At 37.8% G+C, this 25901-nt stretch overlaps 3 protein-coding genes across 3 annotated transcripts; all 3 read left to right on the top strand.

Moving 5' to 3' along the window:
* The first annotated feature begins 297 nt into the window (after positions 1-297).
* On the top strand, positions 298-13306 carry gdi2 (GDP dissociation inhibitor 2). Its single transcript, XM_065285086.2, has 11 exons — positions 298-447; positions 7336-7443; positions 8157-8256; positions 8521-8655; positions 9756-9954; positions 10066-10197; positions 10312-10411; positions 10490-10661; positions 10843-10987; positions 11094-11148; positions 12107-13306. The coding sequence occupies exons 1-11, from the start codon at positions 403-405 to the stop codon at positions 12260-12262; spliced, it is 1347 nt and encodes a 448-aa protein (XP_065141158.1). The 5' UTR covers positions 298-402; the 3' UTR covers positions 12263-13306.
* Positions 13307-14299: 993 nt separating this feature from the next.
* On the top strand, positions 14300-17617 carry asb13a.1 (ankyrin repeat and SOCS box containing 13a, tandem duplicate 1). Its single transcript, XM_065289933.2, has 5 exons — positions 14300-14442; positions 14588-14760; positions 16403-16694; positions 16788-16979; positions 17074-17617. Exons 1-5 carry the CDS (start codon positions 14400-14402, stop codon positions 17202-17204), a joined length of 831 nt encoding a protein of 276 aa, XP_065146005.1. The 5' UTR covers positions 14300-14399; the 3' UTR covers positions 17205-17617.
* A 55-nt stretch (positions 17618-17672) lies between these two features.
* asb13a.2 (ankyrin repeat and SOCS box containing 13a, tandem duplicate 2) lies at positions 17673-21615 on the top strand. Its single transcript, XM_065289932.2, has 6 exons — positions 17673-18146; positions 19334-19521; positions 19591-19747; positions 19907-20041; positions 20113-20304; positions 21079-21615. Exons 1-6 carry the CDS (start codon positions 18104-18106, stop codon positions 21204-21206), a joined length of 843 nt encoding a protein of 280 aa, XP_065146004.1. The 5' UTR covers positions 17673-18103; the 3' UTR covers positions 21207-21615.
* The last annotated feature ends 4286 nt before the right edge of the window (positions 21616-25901 follow it).

Here is a 25901-nt window from a genome sequence, read left to right as displayed (position 1 = left end):
AAATGTTGTACATATTGTAGATATCGTGCAACACTCAAAGGATTTGTCCAAATATAAATGCATCTGTTTGGTGTTCATTATAAAAAGCAAACCACAGCATGATGCAATAATATGGACCTTAAAAAGTACCGTAGATACAAACCATACTGGGAAGCGATGTCAAGATAAACAGCTGAGCGCTGGCTAGCAGAAGGGCGGAGTACCGCCCCCTCAATGAGCCGGGTGATTGACAAAACATTCTACCAATCGTGACTCAGAAAGAGAACAACGTCTTCAACCTTCTTACTCCCCACCACGCCTACTGGGGTGACGTGACAGCGCACTTCTTTCATTTCCAGCTTTGCAAGATCTCCATTTTCTTCGGCCCTACGCACAGGAAAAGGGGATTAAAGACGAGGAACAATGAATGAAGAATACGACGTGATCGTGTTGGGAACTGGGCTAACGGTATCTGATTTGTGAATAAGATATTTTGTAACTCGAATACGCTTTGCGTTAATGGTTTGTGACAGCACAAAATGCACAGCCACAGCCTGTTTCGGTCTTGCTAGGCGGTGCTGTGTTCAGTTTAGCATGCTAATTTTTACCATGCTAATTTTAGCATCGCGCTAATACATTTTAACTCTATGGGATGTTAATTAGCCAGTGTGCTAACTTTAGCATCAGTGCTAAATGCTGTTAGCCGCTGGCGCCCAGTGGTGCAGCTAACGTTAACGTTGTTTTCGCAGGCCTCGCGTGCGAATTTTACCGTGTTTTGTGCACACCTTAGGCTCGTTTGCTAGCACATTTAAATTTAATTTTATGTCAGTATGGTAAAGTGATTGCTGTGTGAATTTTAGTTTTGTTATATTCATATTCCGATAGCTTGCTTGTAGTGAAGCGTTCACGTTTGACAGCGCCAACCAGACAGCCTGGTTTAAGTCTGCGACTATTAAATAATGACGAAATGCGTATTAAATATGTTTTCTAAACATTAAAATGTTACTTGATGTGTCACTACTTAGCTTTTAAACTTGATTTCGGTGAGCTTTATGAAATGTTAGGGTGTTGCTAAGTCAATAAGGCTGACTTCATAGTTATTTTAAGGGTGGAGGGTTATTTCATTTCGTTTCTTTAAAATGAAATGCCAGAGTAGTGTCCTGCCCAGCTTTGACTCTTTTCACCAATATAGGTCAGTAAACAACCACACCCTCAAAACAAGCAAAATCCTCATTACTTTAATCCATGTCAAGTAAAAGGCTAGCTTGTCCTTTTGATCTAATAAGAAACTAGTTTAAGTTTACAAACAGTTATGGAAGTAAGTTGCATGTTTCATATTTATGCATCTTTCAGACGCTTTTATGCAAAGCATGCATTGCATTACAATTGATACATTTTGGATCGAACCCATGATCTTTAGTGTTGCTACTGCAATGCTTTACCATTGACCTATACAGGAGCACAATGTATTTTTGCAACACTAATTGCTTGTACGTAATAACCTATATATCCTCTTTACATAAAATAACATTGTCTAGAGCATGCATGACTGTGGCATGTAAATCTTTAGCTAGAGGTTATAGATCAAGCATGACAGGAAAAACCCGTGATGAGAATTATTCCTGGCTGTGTCTGTACTTTGTATTGCATTTATTTTATGGGACTGTCCCTAAATGAGTTGCTTCTAAAAGTCCAAATGTTAGATTGAAGTTCACATTTTCATATTTAGCCCTTTTGAGTATAAATGTATATATTGCAAACATGCAGAACATTGCTTTAGCAAAAGGTTGTGGGTTCAATCCCAAGGAACGTACATAATGATAAAATGTATATCTTGTGATGCACTGTAAGACGGTTTGGGTAAAGCGTCTGTTAAATGTAAAAAGGTAAATATACTTCTGTCACTGTTTGTATAAGATATTTATTGTGCACTTTTTTATGGCCTAGGAAATGAAATGAGATGATTACACCTTTTATAACTTCATTTATTTAACACAGGAAGTCTGGGAAGATAACAGGACATTTTGGCCATGTTAAGACCTGCTATTAACATATGCCGTTAAAGGGGATCGCACACTGGACGCGCTGCTCAGCGCCACGCCGTTCTAAAAGAATCGAACACATTGTTTTCTATGAGTATACACACACAGACGCCAACAGGTGGCGCCTGTCCGCTGCGCCCAGCTACGACTCAGGAAGTTGCTCAAATCCTTATCGCGCCACTCACATAGTTTAACATTAAATATATTTGTCCCAAATCGTTAGACAAATCATAAATCATTGTCCTAGACGCGACTCAACGCGGCACTGAGCATCCATTTGCGACCCCCCCCCCCCCCCTTAAGAATGACGTTTTGGTCAATCGGCTTGCAAGTGGACGGAAGATGAAGTAAAATTAATGAGTCACTGTATTTTATTGGTTTTAATGTCTGACATCCGAAAAAAGAACATACATGTAAATAAAAATGTATTTATTGAGCACTTAACTGCATCAAATACTGTATATGACAGTTCAGAGACTAGTAGCAAAAGTGCTCACTTTGAGCGCAAACAACTTTCAGTTTTACTGATGTCACAAAAATGCTAATTAGTAAGTCGAGAAACGATTCTGATTCTATTCTGAATAGAATCGGGACTCTAAGAATTGATTCTGAATTGAATCATGCGGGTCCAAACGATTCATACCTCTATTCAGATGTAATCGAAATTGCATTCGTCAGATTTGCTTTAATAGTGTAAATGCGCGGGTCAATGTATTAACAACCTGACCAACATTTCAAACAACTCGCCCGCAACTCGGTCGCAAAAAAAATATTGTACCTGACCCGCTTCCTGGCCTGCATTTTTTTTTTTAAAGTAGTAAATTCTCATCGTTGCGTCATTGCCGCATAGATGTAGGAACTAGTTGCTTTAGGGTGTTCTTTATATTATTGTAAATTATATAAATTACAAAAGTTTTGACCAAGTGCAATCCGAATATCATTAAAAATATTTTTGGATGACTCGTAACTGCGGGTGACTGCAGGCACCTGCTCATTTTTGATCAACCCGTACAGCATGTTTTATAACAACACAAGCAGCGTTATTCGGACATAATATTATTGCGCGTCTATATAAACCCATCATTTCGCATTTAATCCAAAGTAGAGGGACACGCCCATGGGCCATCCTCTAAAAGTAAGCAGGACAGAAGCAGTCGAAAGGGGATGAAAGACACGGATTGAAACACTCCACGTCCACTTGTGATCCGAGTTACCAAAACACATCATAGTACCAGGAGTAAATGTGCTCTTTGTGAAAGACTGCATGGTGCTATTAGTAAAAAAACAGAAAGGCGTTGGCCCGCCTCTCTCTGAGGAACTGAGACTAACATCTTATATTTAGTTCTGCAAAACAGACAGGAATGGTAAACCTGTTATAGGGGGTGGTATGAGCACCACGAATGAGCAACACTGCTCTAATCTCGGCTTTTTATGAGGAATTCCTGAAGCCATACTCCCCTAAACGTAGTATAGCTCTGGTATTACATGGCTTATTGCATAAGAGGCAGAGCTGCCTGGTCTAATGGCTTGAAGTTAAGAGCCCACAAGAGTAAAAATGAACAAATATTATTATTCTGGCAGTATTGGTATTCATCTACAGTGAAGATTAAAGACAAAAGGGAGATCAAATAGACTGGATCTTTGAAGCTTGTGGCTGGACTGGAGTCAAAATGCAAAGGGATTTCATGGGAAACAGCATGGGAGAAGTGTCAAACAGTTTGACAGAATGGTTAATGGTTTCTGTCAAAATAAAAAGCAATACCATTCATGTTTGGCTGGCAGAGTTGTATGAGCTCTTGGAAGGCCTTGAAAATGTTTTATGTTCATTTAACGTTGTTGCCAGTAAATAACATAAATGTAAAATCTACCGTAAGTTACTGGCAGCTAGTTGCCACTAATACCCAGTAATACTGTCATTTCTACAGACTTGATTTCACAGAGTAGGCATGCAGAAGGGACTGTTACTTCAGTTTTTACGTACAAGGCAGATTTTGTCATGAGAATAGCATGCAGGTCATGCACGCGCATACAGGAGTATGCACTACGTATAGGATCGTTTTTGCAATTTGTCAAAAATTGTTGGGGATGGCTGACAATTAATCGCGATTAATCTATAGCAGAATAAAAGTGTTTGTTTACATCATGTGTGAACTCAACTGTGTATAATAATTATGTATATATAAATATGCGCACATGCTAGGGGTTGAACGACTTCAAATTATTTAAAGTCGACTGTTATGATATCAAAGTCGAGTTGACCTCGACTAGTCGTTGATGTCAATCATTCAAAACACAAGAGATGGGACTGCTTTGCAACATGCCACAATTTATTAGCAGAACATTAATAACAATGCTATAGGGATGCACCGATAGGATTTTTTTGAGCCGATACCAATACCGATTTAAACGGACAACTTCTGTCCGATACCGATATTAAAATATGCCGATATTAAAATATTCATCAAACATCGGCCGATAAATATCGGCGGCCGATACATCGGTGCATCACTACAATGCTAAAATTATACAGCTCCTATGTTGCAACTTAATGTTAACAATGCAACAATAAATCAAAAAAGTATAGTGATCAACTTGACTAGTCGACGTCAGGCTTAAAGCGTCATGACATTGCATTAAGGTCGACTAGTTGGTTCAACCCCTAGCACATGCATGAATAATTTTTAGAAATTTTATTTATTTATTTATGTATAATATAAATTATAAATAAATGTACAAATGTATATACACATGTTAACATTTCTTAAATATATACATGCATGTGTGTGCATTTAACACATATGTAAACAAACACTTTTATTCTGCTATAGATTAATTGCGATTAATCGTTAGCCATCCCTAGCAATTGGCATGCGTCGAGCACTTATGTGTGTGCGTACAAATCAAATTAGTAAACAAGTAAACTTTGCAAGGCTGTGCGTTCGACTGTGCGAGTAAGTTTGTGTGTGTGTAAAAACTCAGTATACAGTTTTCCTCATCCTTTCTGTGGCATTTTTCTTGGTGGTCCCTTCAATTGAGCCAAGACCGGGTTTTCAAGTTGAGTCATGATCATTATGGACATTGATTTTGTCTAAAGCGTTGGCGTGAGAAATTGGCTTCTTTAAAGTGAAAAACAGCACTTTTTTATCCTCAGAGGCCCAAATGTCTTTTTAACCACTGTCTTGGCTTGTAACAGATCGAAAGATGAGATTCTTCCTGTAGTTGCTAGTCAGGGTTTGGGCTTGGTTAAGGGTGGTTTGGACTATGTCCTCAAAGTCAATCGTAGACAGAGGGATGGTTAAAACTGCATCTTTATTTGCTAATATAATTACGTTTAATAGCTTTGGGTTAACTAGAGCTTGAGCTCCTGCTGATATTATTTAGATAATGAGAAAAACAACATTGCTGCTTGCAGGCTAAAGAGATGATGTTGTTAATCGCTTAGAGTGCTGTGTTGTTTAGTGCCGTGCATTGCGTGTAAAGTCCACTCCATGACATGATGTGAAGTTTTTTATTACGGCCAGTGAAAAGAAAGAACGGTTCAGACTCTTCCAAAATTCCAACCTTGAAATGGGGCGTAATCTAAACCTGGAGTTGATTTTAAGAAACATTCAAAACACTCAACAGGTCTGTCTTTAATACCAGACTGAATGGCCCTGTGGCGTTCGTGTAAATAATTTCACGATTATTTGTATTTATTCAGTGGCTCCACCCATAGGGTTAAAAGTTTGTCATATTGTGTGTTATTCAAAATCTTGTTTGCAGAAGATTGTCATTTTGTGTATTCTCTTCTTTTTAAAGGTGCCCTGGAATGTAAAACTGTATTTACGTAGGGATAGATGAATAATAAGAGTTGTGTACATGGTAATGACATATCGTGATCCTCAAACACGATTGTTTCCTCCTTATGTAAACCTCGTGCATGCAAAGACCGCTGGAAAACAGGCCAATCTCAACTTTAAACAGACTGTGACCTTACAGTCGAGATGTACGCCCCAACATTAAATTACACAGTAAATTAATTACTTTGTTGTTACAAGAAACAAAAATGGTGACTGTTGAGTTGACGCTATATGCTAGCGTTTAGGCTGAAGTTACTACTATTGACGTTACAGTTACGTTTTGCAGGTTCATCCTAAAAAAACACAAACTTAACACTCAGAAACGTCCATTAAAGCGTAACTAAACCCCTGGTCAGAGCTAAACTAAAGCGTAACTAAACCCCTGACTCCGCCCACTGGCAATATTTGAAAAATGCAAGAAAAGTGGGCAGATCCCAACAGAGATAGAGGGGACGAACTAAGCTCGTACCAAATGTGTGGTGAGATCGTAACAAGGGCGTGGTGAGCTTGAACCTGCTTACGTCAAGAGTCATTTTTTGGACCCAACATCCAATAGGAAAATTAAACTGCAGTAGCCACCGTTCAACCTGAAGAGGGCAGCACTCAGACGTTTTTACACCATATATTGTAGTATTGAAACAGTTTATATCCAAATGTCAAAAAACTTACTAAAATTAATGAACAGCACTAATAAACCATCATTCTTACAGATCAGTAACTAAAAAAAGTTGCATTAGGGTTTAGTTACTCTTTAACAATCTCCAAATAATTAATTATTCCTCAAAATCTGATACAGACTGAAACATAAGATCTGTTTACACACACACAGAGCTACTGAAGGAGCTGCTCTGAGAAACAGCCAATCAGAACAGAGCTCAACATTATTATTCAAATAAAGTAATAATGGACCATTTCATTCAGGGGATAAATCGTAGGGTCTCTGGATCATTTTTGCACTTAATAAAGCCACAAACCTTCTATGTAGATATCAGTGTGGCACATTATTTCAATGCATTCTTTGGCACCTTTAATTAGATACCTGCTCAGTTTGTTTATTTTATTATTTTAGTTTACTGCTAGACCGATAAACAGACTATGTTAAGTTCTCGGTTCCAGCTGTGGAATTCTTGTAATGTTAAACAGACTGGAGGTTTCTGTTCCCCTTTAACTTTCTTTTTACTACTATTGAAACACTTTAAATATGTGCTACCTACGGCTTGTTTAAAAGACGTGAGTAAATAATGCAAGCTTTGTTTAAAAACGGGTAAAAAAAATTTACTACAGTAATGCATCTTTTTAGTGAGTATGTGTTTCCTGAGAATCGAATCCATATGTTTTGTGCTGCTAACGCAGTGCTCTACGAATTAAGCTATTGGTAGTTACAATGTAATAAGCTTTCCGTTTACACAATGCCCACCTCAGTTGAACCAAAAGTCTTGCTGCTTATATCTGAAATAGTTTCCTGTTTTTTCCAGGAATGCATCCTGTCTGGGATCATGTCCGTGAAGGGGAAGAAGGTGTTGCACATGGACAGGAACTCGTACTATGGAGGAGAGAGCGCCTCCATCACCCCTCTGGAGGATGTAAGTGTCTCTGTACTCGGTTTGACACTTGACCCCACAGATCTTCTTTAAACTTTTGATATAAAAAAGTAGATGGCAGATCACAGCTGTATTATTCAGACTGATATATGCCGATAGCGATAGTTTAGTGGTGATATATCTGCCATGACTATCGTCTGATCGTGTAAACAATTGCTTTTATTAACTATTACCGATCACTGATATATATATATATATATATATATATATATATATATATATATATATATATATATATATATATATATATATATATATATATATATATATAGGTGCATCTCTAAAAAATAAAATCAGTGTATCACTAGTTATGACATTGAATATAATTGGACAATGTCCAAAAATAATTGGACATTGTGCAAGGCAGAGCTCTGTTTCGAAAACTATGAATGCAGCATTTTAGGGATTGTAGGTCCGCTCCTGACACTAAGGTAATTTCAGGAGGTAGGCAGCTTTTATGCTCCCATGATAGCTTGTTTTGCAGAGATTGCAATCCCAGTATACCAATGCTGAGCTCAGTGAAATCTAAATACAAGATCGCAGATAAAGCAAGAGAAATGCATGTGTTGTATATCCAAAAATGGCGAAATCAAACTTCTGTGCCAAGCCCAATTTGTGTGGTCATGAGGTTGAAGATTAAAAGGTTTTTAGATCGAGCTCAGGTCGATAATGAATTTTTCTCTATCTGTTCGCAGTTGTACAAGCGCTTCAGCATTCCAGGCAACCCTCCCGAGTCCATGGGTAAAGGCCGCGACTGGAACGTGGACCTCATTCCCAAATTTCTAATGGCTAATGGTAAGACGCAACAACATTCCACTTGGTACATTTACGCTGTCATGATGTGCTGAAATTTATAATCTGGGCCAAGGAGAAGGCCAAATACACAGTGACGCATACAGTCACTGACAGATATCTCAGTCACACCTATTCTGTTGTTCGGGAGTTTTCTCATCCACTTCCGAATATACAAATCATCGACAGAAAACAGTATTTCCATAATGCCAAAGAAAATTCTGAAAAGCTTTTCAAGTTGACCATATTTCATCTTTTTCACCATAGGTCAGCTGGTCCGTATGCTGCTGATCACACAAGTGACGCGCTACCTGGACTTCAAAGTGATCGAGGGCAGCTTCGTCTATAAAAAGGGCAGCATCTACAAAGTGCCCTCCACAGAGACCGAAGCTTTGGCATCCAGTAAGTGACATTTTCAAGGTTATGACTTTGTTCCCTCTTTGATCCTCATCTGCTTGTTCATTCGTAAAGCAGGTCAGCGTTTTTCCTTACTGATTTGAGTCAATAGGAGCAAAATCTGAGGTCGATTGTGACGCAATTAACAGATTTTTTTTGTGGCCCAAACTGACTGCATTACACGGTTCTGAAATTATCTTTCTGCAATGCTTTAAATACTCAAATATGATGCCACAAACATTGCAAAATCGTGCTTGTAAATTGTGTACCTTGTAAACACTTTTGTATTGGAGAACGATGCATTTTAAATCTATTTGTTGGTCAGTGTCGGTTTGAGGGTACGTCATATGATCAAACTTTAGCAGTAGAGTAATTTCTGGAGTGATATGGACACTCATCACCTTTGGGGATTGGGTGTTTTATTGTATAAACATATGAAAAAATGTTTTAGTCTGGTATTAAGAGGAAGAATGCTTTCAGACATCCCACATTGCTTCCTTTTTGATTAATTATATACTGGAATGTAAGTATTGTGGCATCTAAAACAGTTTTGCACTTCCTCTTTTATGTTTGCTTGCTAAATGAGAAATGCTTGCATGTTAGGTTCCTAAAATATATAGGCAGCTGGTTTATTATTAATATAATTCATTTATTTATTTATTTATACATTTATTTCATTTAGCACATTTTCATTGTTCAGGACTGTAGTTTTATTAGTTTTGTAATAAAGTTCAGCACTGTCTCACTTTAAGTGTTATTATTTATACAGTAATCGGCCGATTAATCGGTTATCGGCCGATTAATCGGTTATCGGCCGATTAATCGGTTATCGGCCGATTAATCGGTTATCGGCCGATTAATCGGTTATCGGCCGATTAATCGGTTATCGGCAAGTAGGGACCAACTTGGGTATCGGTAAAATCCACTATCAGTTGACCTCTAATGAGTAAAGTAAAATAAAATAAAATCAACAAGTAAAATAAAGTTTTGAGAAGGTTATATCTAAAAAGTAGCCCTCCAGATTGTTTTATCCATTGTGGTAGCCCTTGCTCACAAAAAGGCTGGAGACCCCAAAGCGTTATTTTAATATGCTAATTGTTTTTCAGGCCTCATGGGACTTTTTGAGAAACGACGATTCAGGAAGTTCCTTGTGTTTGTTGCCAACTTTGACGAGAATGACCCAAAGACCCTGGAGGGAGTGGACCCCAAAAAGACCACCATGCGGGATGTGTACAAAAAGTTTGACCTCGGGCAAGACGTTGTGGATTTCACCGGCCATGCTCTCGCTCTCTACCGCACAGATGAGTATGTCAAAAATTATCATCTATACAACCACCAATGACATATTTTTATTAATTTTTTTTGTAAAGTTTTAGTTAATTTTACAAAAATCTAAACGGTATGTTTTTCACACAGCTACCTGGATCAGCCATGCATGGAGACGATAAACAGGATTAAGTTGTACAGCGAGTCTTTGGCGAGGTATGGCAAGAGTCCATATTTGTACCCTCTTTATGGCTTGGGAGAGCTGCCTCAAGGCTTCGCCAGGTGAGTTTTCCCCAACCACTTGTTTACATTCAGCAATTCGCATTATTGTAAGCCTTCATGTGTTTGACATGCAATGCCCAATATACGTTACATGTTTACATGCTTAATTTGTAGATTAAGTGCCATTTATGGAGGAACTTACATGCTAAACAAACCCATCGAGGAGATCGTTATAGAGAACGGCAAAGTGGTGGGCGTCAAATCTGAGGGCGAGGTGAGTCTCTGTGGTAGAAGTAAAGTTTGATTCAAATCGAAGTGAGAAATTTGCTCATTGTTTATTGTTTATGGTCAGATTGCACGCTGTAAGCAGCTGATTTGCGACCCCAGTTACATCATGGACCGAGTGAACAAGGTGGGTCAGGTGATCAGGGTCATCTGCATCATGAACCACCCCATCAAGAACACCAGCGACGCCAACTCCTGCCAGATCATCATTCCTCAGAATCAGGTCAACAGGAAGCATGGTACGTTTAACAGGAAACCACAGGACGCTTTTTGCTAGTTCTTATTTGCATAGTCATAAATGAACTCAATTGCTAGCAAAGGTTGTGGGTTTAAAAATGTACTTCGAATGCAGTGTCGCTTTGGATAAATGCCACAAATGTGTATATATTGGGAATACAATAATTGTTTTGTTTGTTTCAGACATCTACGTGTGCATGATCTCTTACGCTCATAATGTGGCAGGACAGGGTAAATATGTGGCCATTATTAGCACCACTGTGGAAACCAATGACCCTGAGAAAGAGATCAAACCAGCTTTAGACCTTCTGGAACCGGTTGAGCAGAAGTACGTTTGCCTTCGTCTGTGTGTGCTCGCTGATATCTGAAGCTTACTTTGATGAGCATGTGATCAGATAAGAAAGGTCATTTCACCATGTGTTGTCTTCCTTTAGGTTTGTGAGCATTAGTGATCTCTACGCTCCAACTGACATGGGATCTGATAGCCAGGTAGGTGCTCCGAGTGCAACCTCATTATTGTAAGCAATAGGAAGCAAATGGAGTGTGTAGTTCCTCTGTGTTTTAGATTCAAAGTATGTGAGCCACCGCATGTTCGTTGTACAAAGAGCGGAAGTTTCATTTTGGTAAAGATAATGTATATCTTTATATCTTAAGACCAGGCGTGACACACGCGTTCTAAAAATTAAAGCTAAAACATTTTGATCGCCCCCTGGTGGCAGTATAGGTAATAAACCCCGCCCTCTCTATGTGAGGCAAATTTTCCCCAATGATGGTTTATTTAATTGAAGTTATTTCTTATCACACTGATGTACTTTTAAGTGTTTGTTATTAGTTGACATTAAAAAAAAGATGGGAAAGTGGGTGTGGCCATAATACAGCGGCTCAACCTCGCGAATCACTACTGCGCAGACTCTAATTGATGTCATTGGCGCAAGATGCCATTTTTGAGATATTTTGGCTTAATATTATTACAATGGAAGTCTATAGCGACTAGGGCTGTCACAATGATTAAATAATCGTCTCATCGCGATCGTTCGATCTCTTCGTGATGATTTCAGATCACTGCAATGATTGCACATCTCTCTAAAAACACAAGGGGGAGCTGCAGCGCCTGTATAAACGAGACTGTATCAGATTACTTTTAAATAGGTGTTGTGTGTATAAATATTAACTGCCAGGTAAACCTTTAATTTAAATAATCACAACAATATGTGAAAATTATTTCATAAACGAAGAAAAAAATGTATGAGAATTAAATAAAAAAATTTATCATCATAATTGCCACAATTTATTAGGCAATTAACCGTCAGCCAAATTTCATAATTGTGACGGCCCTAATAGTGACGCGTCATTCGTCATTTTTATAGTCTATGCTTTAGATGAACAAGCACTGATGTAATACCAGAGTCGTGAACTATCATATAAATGTTTTTTTATTGGTTCTTAGGTCTTCATCTCTCGCTCTTATGATGCCACAACCCACTTTGAAACCACCTGCGACGACATCAAAGACATCTACAAGCGAATGACGGGCACAGAGTTTGACTTCGCCGAAATGGAGCGCAAGAAGAACGACATCTTCGGAGACGCCGCTGATCAGTAAACCGGCTCCAGCTGGTCTTGAATATCAGATATTCAGACGATCATAATCCTAATGTAAAAAAGGCAAATTGGGCAATTCGGTTATCCAAGTGTTTGCCCATAAAGGAATTTCATGTAAACCGTTACAAAAATTTAGCATTTTCGGGGGGAGAAGGGGAGAGGGGTCTGCCAGTCTGCTTTTTATAATCAGGAAACGAGATATATTTTGCACTGATTGTTTAAACGTCCTTTATTCAGATATCATCATGTAATTTTTATTACGTTAAATCCGAATATGCCAAATGATCCGATTAAAGTGGTATTATAAAGAAATCCATATTTTCAAAAATTGGTGTTTGCTTTGAAGACGGTCCGTAACCTCCTAAAGCCCCATGCGATCAGTTTGCAAAATTGTAATACAATCTTTTGAGTTCAAGCAGGTTAACAGCACATTTTTCTCTCAAATCTACTTAAAGGATAACTTTCATGAAGGCATTCTTCTATTTTCCTACTAAACTTGTTCTTAAACTAGTTATGAATCTTTAGTTCGCAATCTATATCTCAGATTCCTGCGTTTACACTTTGAAGAGAAGCATCAAGCACACACGGTGTAGAAAATATTTGATGTAATCTGTGTCCAACCTTACAGTATTCATTGATGTGATTTGAAAACTGACCCCCTTAGCTGTAAATTGTGCTACTTGTTGGACGGGCGGGTGCTTCGATGGTGTTTTCTTGAGCTTTGTCTTGCATCTCTTTTCTGATGGGTTCTGCGTGGTTTTAAGGCCGCTATAAACAGGAAGGTTATCACACGTCAATGGGAAAAGCTGCTTAGCTGTAAGTCTGGATTCTGCTTGTCTCGTGTGTGTTGGAGCTCGCCTTCTCCCTCACCTCGGAGCGTACAGAGGACGGCTCTGATGTGTTAGAAAGGACCAAAATGTCTATGGCAGTATTGACATGACCGGGGCCCTGTGCAAAAATGTCACCAATGTTTTAAACAAACGCTGAACCAATGGGGCTCAAATGATTTCTGTACTGCAAAGTAAAAATGTTAACTTGTGGAAAACTGAGTGTGTGTTATTTCTTTGTGAAAGTGGGCTGCAAAACGATTAATCGCGACTTATCTTTGCAGAATAAGTTTTTTTTTAGATCATATATGTGTGTGCACTGTGTATAATAATTATGTATATATAAATACACGCACATGTATATTTTTAAGAGATATTACATGTGTATATAAATTTTTATATTTATTTATTTTTTCCTAAAATTATATGTGCATGTATGTGTATTTATATATACATCATAAAAACTTGTATTCTGCAAACGATTAGTCGCGATTAATTGTTATGCAGCCCTTAAGTGAAGGCATCTTGCAAAAAAAATCATTTTACGATTTTGCATTTCAGGCAGGGGTGTAAGTACATGCGTATTATTATTAAAGTTTTTTTTGTATCTGTTTTATTAGGATTTTTTAAATTCAATACATTTTGAAGCATAATATCATACTTTTTATTCCAGTATATTTCACATTAAATATATTTTATTGCTCAATAAGTTTGACAAGAAAACACTGATAAAGTACAGATTTTACAGAAATTAAAAGTAAAAATACTTTAGTACTTTACGCTTCTGATTTTTTCAATTCAAACAGGATTTTATGTAGATAGTAAAATTATTTTAGATAAATAGTTTTTATAACAACTTGTTCAACATTGGCTAAATTCGTAGTTTACTTCTAATTAGTAGTAGTTCACTTAAAATAGCATTGTAATGAAATATATTTATTCAACAATGGCTACATGTCCTTTACATACTATATAGTACTAAACTGTTTTACAGGTTTCTATTTTTATGAAGAAAATACATTAGGTGTATTTAATAAATAAATATATGTAGCCTATATATATATATATATATATATATATTCAGTCTCAGTAACACGACAGTGATTATTTAAATAAAATCTTTAAAATAATCGATACAATCCATGGCAGAACTGTTGCGTGTGTGCGCCAGACTACATTTCCCACAATCCTGTTCGCTCGTGTCTGCCGTATTCCGTTCAAGGTGTCGCAAATCATAAACAACTTCTCAAGTTTATTCAAGAATGTAGCTTCATTTATTATTAGAAAATTTCAAAGACGTTTTTTCCAAGTATGGAAGTCACAGCAGCCAGATCGACGTTTTTTGGCGACATAGGTGAGTTTTATATATTTTAATACGTCTACGTATTTGCTTATTATTGCTGTACACCGTGTAATGGAGGGCTGAGATTATATTTTCACAGCTTGCACAAACATAAACACAAACCTACTCAAAATGACTATAAGTCGCTGATGTGTAGGTCATTGGGCTGACCGCACTCCTGTGCATGAAGCTGCTCTGCAGTTAAGAGAGCTGATAGATGCAGGTGCATCAGTTAATATAGTGACTGTGGACAACTTTACACCTCTACATGATGCCTGCATCCAGGGACACCCGAACTGTGTTAAAATACTGCTGGAGGCTGGAGCTCAGGTGGGTAACTGATAAAAAAAAACATCACAGAAATGTATGGATTTAATGGTTATAATGGGAACTGCAATGATCTCTGTGGGTCTATGGGAACCAGTTGAACACCATTAAATCTTACACTTCATATTTTGTGATGGTTTAATGAAAAACAGCTGATGGTTCATAAGGGTATAATTTGTAATGGAAGCTATTAGGATTTTTTTTTTAGCAAGGCACTATGTAATGTGCCTATGCATTGTATATAAATGTAATTGTTTTTTGTTACTAGAGAAAAGCTACACTCACCTAAAGGATTATTAGGAACACCATACTTAATTCAACGTGGCATTGATTCAACAAGGTGCTGAAAGCATTCTTAAGAAATGTTGGCCCATATTGATAGGATAGCATCTTGCAGTTGATGGAGATTTGTGGGATGCACATCCAGGGCACGAAGCTCCCGTTCCACCACATCCCAAAGATGCTCTATTGGGTTGAGATCTGCTGACTGTGGGGGCCATTTTAGTACAGTGAACTCATTGTCATGTTCAAGAAACCAATTTGAAATGATTCAAGCTTTGTGACATGGTGCATTATCCTGCTGGAAGTAGCCATCAGAGGATGGGTACAGAATGGTCATAAAGGGATGAACATGGTCAGAAACAATGCTCAGGTAGGCAGTGGCATTTAAACGATGCCCAATTGGCACTAAGGGGTTAAAGTGTGTCAAGGAAACATCCCCCACACCATTACACCACCACCAGCAGCCTGCACAGTGGTAACAAGGCATGATGGATCCATGTTCTCATTCTGTTTACGCCAAATTCTGACTCTACCATCTGAATGTCTCAACAGAAATCGAGACTCATCAGACTAGGCAACATTTTTCCAGTCTTCAACTGTCCAATTTTGATGAGATTGTGCTAATTGTAGCCTCTTTTTCTTATTTGTAGTGAGGATGAGTGGTACCCGGTGGGATATTCTGCTGTTGTAGCCCATCCGCCTCAAGGTTGTGCGTGTTGTGGCTTCACAAATGCTTTGCTGCATACCTCGGTTGTAACAAGTGATTATTTCAGTCAAAGTTGCTCTTCTATCAGCTTGAATCAGTCGGCCCATTCTCCTCTGACCTCTAGCATCAACAAGGCATTTTCGCCCACAGGACTGCTGCATACTGGATGTTTTTCCCTTTTCACACCATTCTTTGTAAACCCTAGAAATGGTTGTGCATGAAAATCCTAGTAACTGAGCAGATTGTGAAATACTCAGACCAGCCCGTCTGGCACCAACAACCATGCCACGCTCAAAATTGCTTAAATCACCTTTCTTTCCCATTCTGACATTCAGTTTGGAGTTCAGGAGATTGTCTTGACCAGGACCACACCCCTAAATGCATTGAGGCAACTGCCATGTGATTGGTTGATTAGATAATTGCATTAATGAGAAACTGAACAGGTGTTCCTAATAATCCTATAGGTGAGTGTATATGCAAACTGCTTGTTGTTATCAAAAATAAAACTAAATAATTCAATGTTCCTGAAAGCATCTTGATTTTTACAGTAGCAAGTATAACTGTAGTGTCTAGGGTATCCTATAAAAAATTAAAATAAGTCAACGGAAAATTAATACAATGTAAAAATTGATTGCTGCAGTATTTGTTGGTGTACAGGTGGATGTACGCACCATTCATGGCAGTACTCCTCTCTGTCACGCTTGTGCTGCTGGCAGCCTAGAAAGTGTTAAGCTTCTGGTGGATCACGGAGCATCGGTCAACCCGTCCCTGACGGCCCTCACCGCCTCACCCCTTCACGAGGCCTGCATACGGGGAAACCCAGACTGTGTGAAGCTTATGATAGCTGAAGGAGCATTGCTGGAAGCCTTTGACATTTATTTTGGGACCCCATTACATGCTGCCTGTGCCAAAGGTCACTTTGACTGCGCCCTACTGATGCTTAATGCAGGTGAGTTTTATGTGTTTTTTGTGTTTAAGAGAGTGTTTTTGTTCTTGGAAATGTTTATTGAAGTGTAACTGTATTGAAAACATTGTTTCAAAGGTGCAAACGTGAATGCCATGAAGTTTCATGAGACGACGATGCACCATGCAGCGAGAGAAGATAGGGCGGACTTGGTGGAGCTGCTGGTGGAGTTCGGTGGAGATGTCAATATATCCGATAACATGGGTCACAAGCCTAGAGACTACACAAAACTTGGTTCTCCTGCCAATTGCAGTCTTTTGCACTATGAGAGTATGGCATGTTATGTGCAATAAATATGACCATTGTTATTTCTAAATGTTTAAGACTTTGAAAACAGTCTGAGTATTTTATCTCCTTTCTGCAGGTAACCCTTTGTCTCTTCAGCAGCTGTGCCGTATTGTCCTGAGGACTGTGTTTGGCACAAGAGCTCTGATGCTGGTCCCCAAACTGGACATTTCACAGCGCCTCATTGATTACCTCACTTATAAATTATAATAACCGAAATTAATCGATAATGGAACACAATAATAGTTTTTATTTAATTTAGTAGCAAATTATGAACTTCATTATTTGTCTTAATGTGTCTGTGAACAAAGTGAAACATGTACAATTACTGACAAGTAGACATCTTCTAAATAGTTTAAACTGTTTGTGTAATTTATACCCATATAGCAAAAATATTTCAAAATATACAAAAAATGGCCCAAAAAATATATATATTTGCTGAAATATATTTTGGAATATGTTTACAAAAATATATTTTTCACGGATATATTTTTTGGCCATTTTTTTCTATGTTTTGAAATATATTTTAAAAGTAAATACATTTTAAAGCATTAAAAAATATTTAGCCCTCCATATATTTCAATCCAAGGAAATATATTCACGTTGCATTGGAAGAAAACTTTTTTTTTTACTTTTGTTACTAACCTATAAACATAACAGATTTAAAAAGGTTAAAACTAAATATATTTCCAAATTCAAAAATATATTCAATTGAGCACTACATTCTACAAAATGCATTAAAGCATAGATTTAAAATATATTTTTGGTCAGAGATTTTTTCTTTTTTGCTGTGTAAGTATTAATATACAACTCTAAGTAACTTGTTCTGTCTATGTAAGTTAAATTCAGAGGTCTTAATAATTTATATGTTTCTATTCGTCAATATTTTTCTTTAAATTTAGTTGTTACCATGTGTATTATTAAATGTGCGTGTTGCACTGGGAACTACAACTCCCAGCATTGAAAGACAAACGTCATCAGTTCCGAAATAGAGTCAACCACGTGACCTACACAAAACACCGCACATGTAAACACGGCAGCTTTCTTGCTTTTAGAATCAATATTTACTTAAGATTTTCTACTGTCAACCCATTGTAAAGAAAACAGAAATGCAGGTCGAAACAGCACGACCTTATTTTTTCGGTGACATCGGTAAGTTTAAGTGAATAAGAGAGTATGTTTGCCGCAGTGCCTATATGTTACCGGATAAAATCATATATAAAAAATGTATTAATCAATAGATTTAATAGTTATTATAATGAGAATTGTATTGTTAACTTTAATGGTCTCTGTGTGGGTCTCTAACGTTAATGGCAATGTGCTGCTGGGTTCTGTTGGTTTCATGTCACCTGGCTGATGGGAACCAAAAGAACACCATTAAATCATAACACACTACATAAAGACATTTTGTAATGGTTTAAACTGGTAAGCAGCTGATGATTCATAATGGTGTTTGTAATAGAAATCGTTAGAATATGTATTGTTTATAATAAATGCCTCATTCGATCGCTCCATGTGTGTATACTCGTCCGCCATTTTGGAACGGTCCAGATGCAGACTTAACTAGTTTCTCAGGATACATTGCGCAGCTTTTAGTTGTAAATCCATAGACTGACATTCCTGAAAAAATGACAACTTTTAAAATGTGAGAATGTGTTGTTTTTGTATGTTTTAACTCAATATTAAAAGTTTTTAAAATACGTTTGTATAAGCTAACGCATTATGGTATTGTTTATAATGTTTGTGTCTACACAACGGCACGTAACAATTGGATAAGTATGCGTATTTCTACGGTTGTGGGCGCACAGTCAGCTTGCTCTCAAAAGTTCACAAGCCGGAATGGGTTACCAGATTTGCCTAACAATTAAATATATTCTAATGACACTGCCAAATACTCAAACTTTACTTTCATAATTACAATAATCTTACCTCAACATTGACGGCAGATGAAAAAAATTCTTAAGCATTTAAAACCCGCGGGAGAAACAATCCGATTCTATAGTAACAACGCAGACTTGGCAACACTGTGGTGTACATACATACCGTATTTGACCTTTCCAATATGGCGGAGCACTTGCGTGTAGCGGCCCATAGAAACAGCTGCTAATGAGGCATCTATATATGGTACTTGGTTTGTCTACTTGTTTTACTATAGTTAAACTAGAATTTCAACTTAAAGTATAACTTTAATAGTGTTTGTGTGTGACTTATTAATGTCAAACGGTTAAACAGTGTTGCAGTGTAAATATAAAATATTTATATATAAATATTTATTACACCTGATTATTATCAAAATTATTTTTAGCTTCTCTTCTTAACTCAAAGTCTGCATGTTTAAGGTTTCTGGGCAGAGAGGACGGAGGTGCATAAGGCTGCGTATCAGGGTCAGGTGTCTGTGCTGCAAGGTTTGATCCAGAATGGAGCTTCAGTGAATATTGTGGCTGTAGACTCCATCACACCCCTCCACGAGGCTGCCACACGGGGACAGACGCAGTGTGTGAGACTCCTGCTGGACGCGGGGGCACAGGTACACTTTATCCATTAATGTATAAGAATGCGAAAGTGATCTCATCTCAATCATCTCCTGGGGTTACAGGTGGACGCAAGGAACGTGGACGGCAGCACCCCGCTGTGTGAGGCGTGCTCTATTGGGAACTTTGAGTGTGTGAGTCTCCTTTTAGATTATGGAGCAAAAGTCAACCCCGCTCTTACTTCCCGGACCACCTCACCTTTACACGAGGCCTGTATGGGAGGTATGCATGGATGCTTTATTGCCTTTAAAACATTTTGCATTTGACAGACGCTTTTATCCAGTTCATTTGTGTGTTCACTGGAGATCGAACCCATGACCTGTGTAGCAAGCACATTATATAGCCACCTTACAGCATATTGCATTATGTGTGACTTTGCAGGTAATGAAGATTGTGTGAAGTTGGTGATCTCTAAAGGAGCAAGTCTTGAGGCGTATGATCTGTACTATGGTACGCCACTACATGTGGCATGTGCCAACCATCACCTTGACTGTGTCAAGGTGCTACTGAATGCAGGTAAACTCATGTGACTCATTCAGACTGAAATCTTATAATCTACTGAATAATTTTGATATTTCTGTGTAAAGGTGCGCAAGTGAACACCACGAGGTTGCATGATACGGCCCTGCATCATGCTGCTAAGGCCAATAGCCTGGAGATGATCGAGGTGCTTGTGGAGTTTGGGGCTAACATTTATGCCCGAGACAAACACGATAAGAAGCCAGTCAACTATACAAAGCTGGATACACCCGCAGCACGCTGTCTTCAGTATTGTGAATGTGAGTTAATTCAAAACCAATGCATAGATTTAAAGCCAGTACTCTTAGTTTATGTTACATTAATTTTATTTAGTACCACACTTCATTATTAATTTTTAATAGGCTTGTAAAGCATCATCAGCTATGTGATTGTACTACAGAAGGCCTCCACTAGATGGTGCTCATGTTTAATCCATTGCAGCACTTTTTTTGTTATGATGATACATTTTATTGCAAAAGGAATCTGTTCTCGTCAATCACTTGACTGATATAATAAATTACCTTTACATTGGATTGATGTTTTCTATGTCAGATAGTTTTGTGGTGATTCATTGCCCACTCCGCTTTCCTGGTACTGCTAAATATGTATTTAGGGTTGTTAGCCATCATTTGAAATTTATGGTGATGAGATCCAAGGTTGGATTCTAGTCGAGTCATGTTATGCCTGGAATCCATCACAAGTCTCATCTGCAAGACGTATTGGTGACCCTGTGCCATCACAACACGGCAGTGCCTCTCTCCAGAAACATCATTAATAAAGATACGGTGACTTAGGAGCCCATAAATATTATCATTTGAGAATGAAAAGACTTTTAGTATGCAAACATTCAGTATTAATCTGTTAATGCTATAACAGGATATTTTATCCAGCACACATTTATCAAACAAATACATTTTATCTTCAGGAATGCTTCTTGTGTTTTTGGTTACCTTGGAAGGTGATTTCAAAATAGAGAAGATTGTTAAAGTGATTAAAATCTGTATGAATGACTAATGCATCTATATTTTCTGTAGGCAACCCATTGTCTCTGCAGCAGCTCAGCCGTATCGCATTGAGGACGGTGCTGGGTACGAGAGCCGCGGACGTGGTCACCAAACTGGATATTCCAAACCGGATTATCAGTTATCTCTTATACCACTGAATTCCCTCCCTAAAATACGGACATCTAGAAGACGTCATTACCTCAAATGCACACAAACTCAACTATAACAAGTATTAGTTAGTTTATTATCAGCATTAAAGCTGAAGTGTGACTTTTTTTCAATGTTAAACCTGTAATTTATCTTACCAAAGCTGTGCATGAGCCAATAGGTTGAGATTTAAGCATGGGTGGATCTACCTGTTAGATGGCAAATATGTGCAATGTGGTCCGGGCAGCATTTTTAAATATTACACACATACAGTCCTGTAAGTAATACAAGCACAGTAGACTAAATAGTGAGCATTACATGTCATGCATTTGACGGATCTCTTTTATAGCACTTCTGGAATATGTTGTCTTAATGCATCGTAACAAAGATGAATATAAAAAGCACTTAAGATGATGAAAAGGCATTCGACTGATCTGTTATAATAAATCTTAAATCAAATTTATTATAACAGTGGCTAAACTAAGAAGTGATATTTGATCGATTCATGAGACTTCACCGAATGCACAGATGAATTGTACACAATAAGACCAGACTCGGATGCAAAACCCACTTCTTTGTGTCTGACATGGTTTTTTTTTGTAAATAAGACTAAAACCGGTATTTCTGAATGACCTGAGGCCGGGATTAAGCGGATTTAAAGTGAAAACATTCGATGAACGTCTAATACGTGCCGAGAGCATTCGGTTAAAAGCATGACCTAGTTTTTGACAGGTTGCATTTAAAGGCTTTTGTATTTGAGCTCCTCGTATATCAAGAAATGAAATAATTTGATTTAAATATGCTTTGCTGTTTTCTCAGCGAGAGGAGGAAAATGGTAATCAATCATGCAAAAAGTGTTTTATGCCGCTATGCTTTCTTCGTGCCAAAATATGTTTCCAAATATTATTTTTCCACAAGCCGTTCCGTCAAACTTATTTAAGAGTTTGACCCCAATGCACCCAATCCCTCCGCATGCCATTTTACCTCCATCAGCATCTTATTAAGTACAAGAAGGACTATATATAGCAAGGCCACTCAGAAATAGTACGCAGTGCTTTTGTGATTTGGAGAAATGAGTTCCTTTTCCTGTACACTTATCGGGAGCCCATTAGGGAGAGAGGGCAGGAATGTTGTTATTAAAGCCCGAACACTGTTTTAAAATGAAGCATAGTGAGACAGGACAGCTGCTATTAAAAGAATGCTGCATATCTTTTTATCCAACCCTCCATAGCCTTTAAAGGATTGGATTGTTTTCAATCTTTTCCCGGTCTTAATATTGTTCAAACCTACTTCTGGAATGCCGGGATGTTTTGTGCCAAACGTTGCCCGGATTGTTGCTGATTTTGGTTGATTTCACACTAGTTAAGTCAGGAATTATTAGGGTGCTATGAAGTCTTGAGGTTTTTGTGACGTTCGTCCATTTTATTGGTTTGAATCTTGCAAAAAAATCCTTAAAACATATAAAAGCATGCATTAGATTAAAACTGTCCCTGCATCCCACTTCGCATACTATCAGTGCTAAAAAGTAGTCGATTTATTATGTACCCTTTCAATGCACTAAGATGTCTATATACTTATAACAGAAACAAAACATAGTTTTAGGGCATAGTATAAGTAGGCAAATTGGGGTGCAGGCTGATCTGTGTTAAAGGGATAATTCACCCAAAAATTTAAATTCATTTTCTCATCCTTATGTTGTTGTAAAACTGTACTAGGAAAAACAAATATGATGGATTTTAATGGGTACCGTTGGCTGTGTGCTTACCATCGTTTATTAAAACATCATCTTTTGTGTTCAACAGAAAAAAGAAACTCATACAGGTTTGTAACAACATGAGGATGAGAAAACAATGACAGAATTTTCATTTTGGGGTGAACTATCCCTTTAAGTTTGCTTGTAATTCTTCATATTCACCACTAGGGGGCTCTGCAGGTCGTGCATTCGAGAGATTTCTCAAGTTTCTCAGAAGTCAAACTGACCATGGATTTATAATAAATATAATGCGTGTTGAATTTGCTTTGCATGTTTTGTTATAAAATCTGCTCGTAAGTATGCGGCAGTCATGTGAAACAAAGTACGTTGTTTGTTTTCATGAAAGCACCTACAGTATTCCTCAGAAAATAATCCTTGGTTTTGTTGTCCCAACACTAACTTTCTCTTTGTGAATGCATTAATCTTTCATTCTGCCTGACCTTTGACCTCTCACTGCGTTTCAAGTAATAAAGATGCTAATGTCCCTTTAAAAGAAAAGGCAAGGCCTTTTACCAGCCAGGGTGTGCAACTCACAATCCGTCTTGTAGTTATTATTTCTGTCTGCACATGCCGTACCAAGACGCGTGTTTATCAATTCATTAAAACTGAACATTGATTTTAATCGTGATTATACGACATCTGCCGACAGAGAACAGGTTGTAATTTGAAATCGTGACGCCGGGAGACAGATGAAGCAGATTCTGCTCGTCTTCAGAAGATCCAAAGCTCAAATCCATTCAGGAATTCTGCCTCGATGAGAAACAGATGTGAGCGAGCCACCAAAGCCAAGCTCAGTTCTGCAACAAACTCGCTTTAACCAAAGTTTTGCATGCGCCCAGAAAAAATCTCAACTTTGAAGTTGTATACCTAACTATTTGTTGTGCATGCAAGGGCAAAATAAGCCACGGTTTACCACTACTAAGGGATCAAAGCTTAACAACATTCTGGACTACAATCCCCACTGTCTGCAAACAATTGAGATGAGACAATAGAAGAGACTCAAAATGTAATCACAGATGTCTGGTTGAAAAAAAAAACAGTTCGGTAGTAGACTAAACTACGTACATCGGTCTCTGCTTCGCTCTCTCACTGAATGATCATACCATCTGTGTCTGTTTTTTTTCCTAAAGGGAGTCCCTTTATTGGGTATTCGAGCAACACACCACATTGTGACCTCAGCAAATTTCCATTTCATCCGTCTCTGTTGCTACATGATTCTGATCATTGACCGGCACTCCAGACTTTACGAAAATATTGACAAAAGCCTGTTTCCACGAAGGAATGTCGCGTATGTTTGGGTGATGGTATATGTTTACAGATGTGAATGGCTTTGAGAACAAAAGTATATGTAAGTGTTTTGTTCGTGTAATATTTCACATGCACTCTTAAAAGTAAAGGTGCTGAACGATGCCATAGATAGAAGAACAAGTTTTAAAAGTACGCGTGACGAGTAGTAGGCCTATGCCTGATTTCATAGTATTCGAAAAACAGGCGAAAAGTACCTGGATGACCTACTACTTCCAGATATTGGCTGGCCATTGGCTGAACGTCTGATGCGTACGGCACACGTAACTGGAAACGTTTCCGCAGATTGGAAGTCATCCTCTGATTGGTTGAATTATACAGGATGTCCGTGTGATGTGGCTGTCTGATCGTAGAAAAAGCTGTCATGTTTACATCGGTGACCAGTGTTGGGGTAACGCATTACAAGTGGCAGGCGTTACGTAATAATATTACTTTCTGAAGTAACGCATTACTTTATAAATGTACACATTAATATTTGAGTTACTTATTTTAAAAAGTAATGCGAGTTACTTTTCAGTTTAATTTAATTAAAAAAATTTACTGCATTAAATTGAACGTAGTCACGTAGAATTACGCACTCTTATGCGTGCGCGCCTTAGCGGAAACCGTTTGAATCAGAAACGGAGATGGCAGGCCAGAGCTCGACATTTGTGCGACGGAAACATGCAATTTCTGAATGCAGAACTTCTGAAAGCCCTGAAAGAGATCAAGTCTCAGCCAAGTAAGAAAAAATAACGCAAAATAACTTAAAAGTAACTTAAGTATTGCTTTCATAAAAAGTTACTTTTTTGGGGAGTAACTTAATATTGTAATGCATTACTTTTAAAAGTAACTTTTTGCCAAATTGTGGGTGACAATGCTTCATTAAGATTGAATAAACGCAGCATTTTTTAAGGGATACAAGATTGACAGCAAAAATTCTTTAAAAGACGTCCAAGAGTTTTGCTTCAAACAATTAGTGCAATCCAAAGCAATTTTTTACACAGAGATTACAGAAAATACACGGAAAATGCGTCTGTGATTTTGTCAGGATGGTTTGATTTTTGGTTCATTCATGGCATTTTTTCTGCATCTTGTTCACACAAAATGCTTTCTGTGAATGTTACGCCACTATTAATAGCTCCTCTTTACGGGAGTGTGTTTGCGTTCACAATTTTACGGAATTGTTTACGTAATTTTACAGAAATGTTCTGGGACCAAAGTGCTGTGTGAATGAGGTTTATAAGAGATCTTTTACAGAGTTTACCATTGTTGTTATGAACTTAAGAGGCACTTTTGAATGATTAGAGACATTTAGAGACATTGTCATGCACCTTAAAGCGAAATGTTTGTCCGTCATATGGTCTCTTGGGCAGTCTTTGGTTCCCAGACGTTCCCAGTATGGCTATGAGAGACTTGATTTTGTGCATGGACATTTTATTATCCCGTGAGGACATGTGAATTCAAAATAGTGATGAATACACTGTAAAAATGTCTGTAGAAATGAAAGTATTATTGGGAGCTGGTTGTTATTTACTGCCAACAGTTTGTTCAAAGTAAAATGAATATGAAACATTTTCAGTCTTTATCTTCTACAGTAAGTTACTGACAACCAGCTGCATAATTACAGCTATTTTTTACAAAAATACTGTAAATCTATGAACCAAAC

The sequence above is a fragment of the Paramisgurnus dabryanus genome, chromosome 1 (genome assembly GCF_030506205.2).
Source record: "Paramisgurnus dabryanus chromosome 1, PD_genome_1.1, whole genome shotgun sequence".
In the NCBI taxonomy this organism is placed as follows: Eukaryota; Metazoa; Chordata; class Actinopteri; order Cypriniformes; family Cobitidae; genus Paramisgurnus; species Paramisgurnus dabryanus.
Note: the sequence above shows the minus strand (reverse complement) of the source record. Positions and strands in the feature narration are given on the sequence as shown.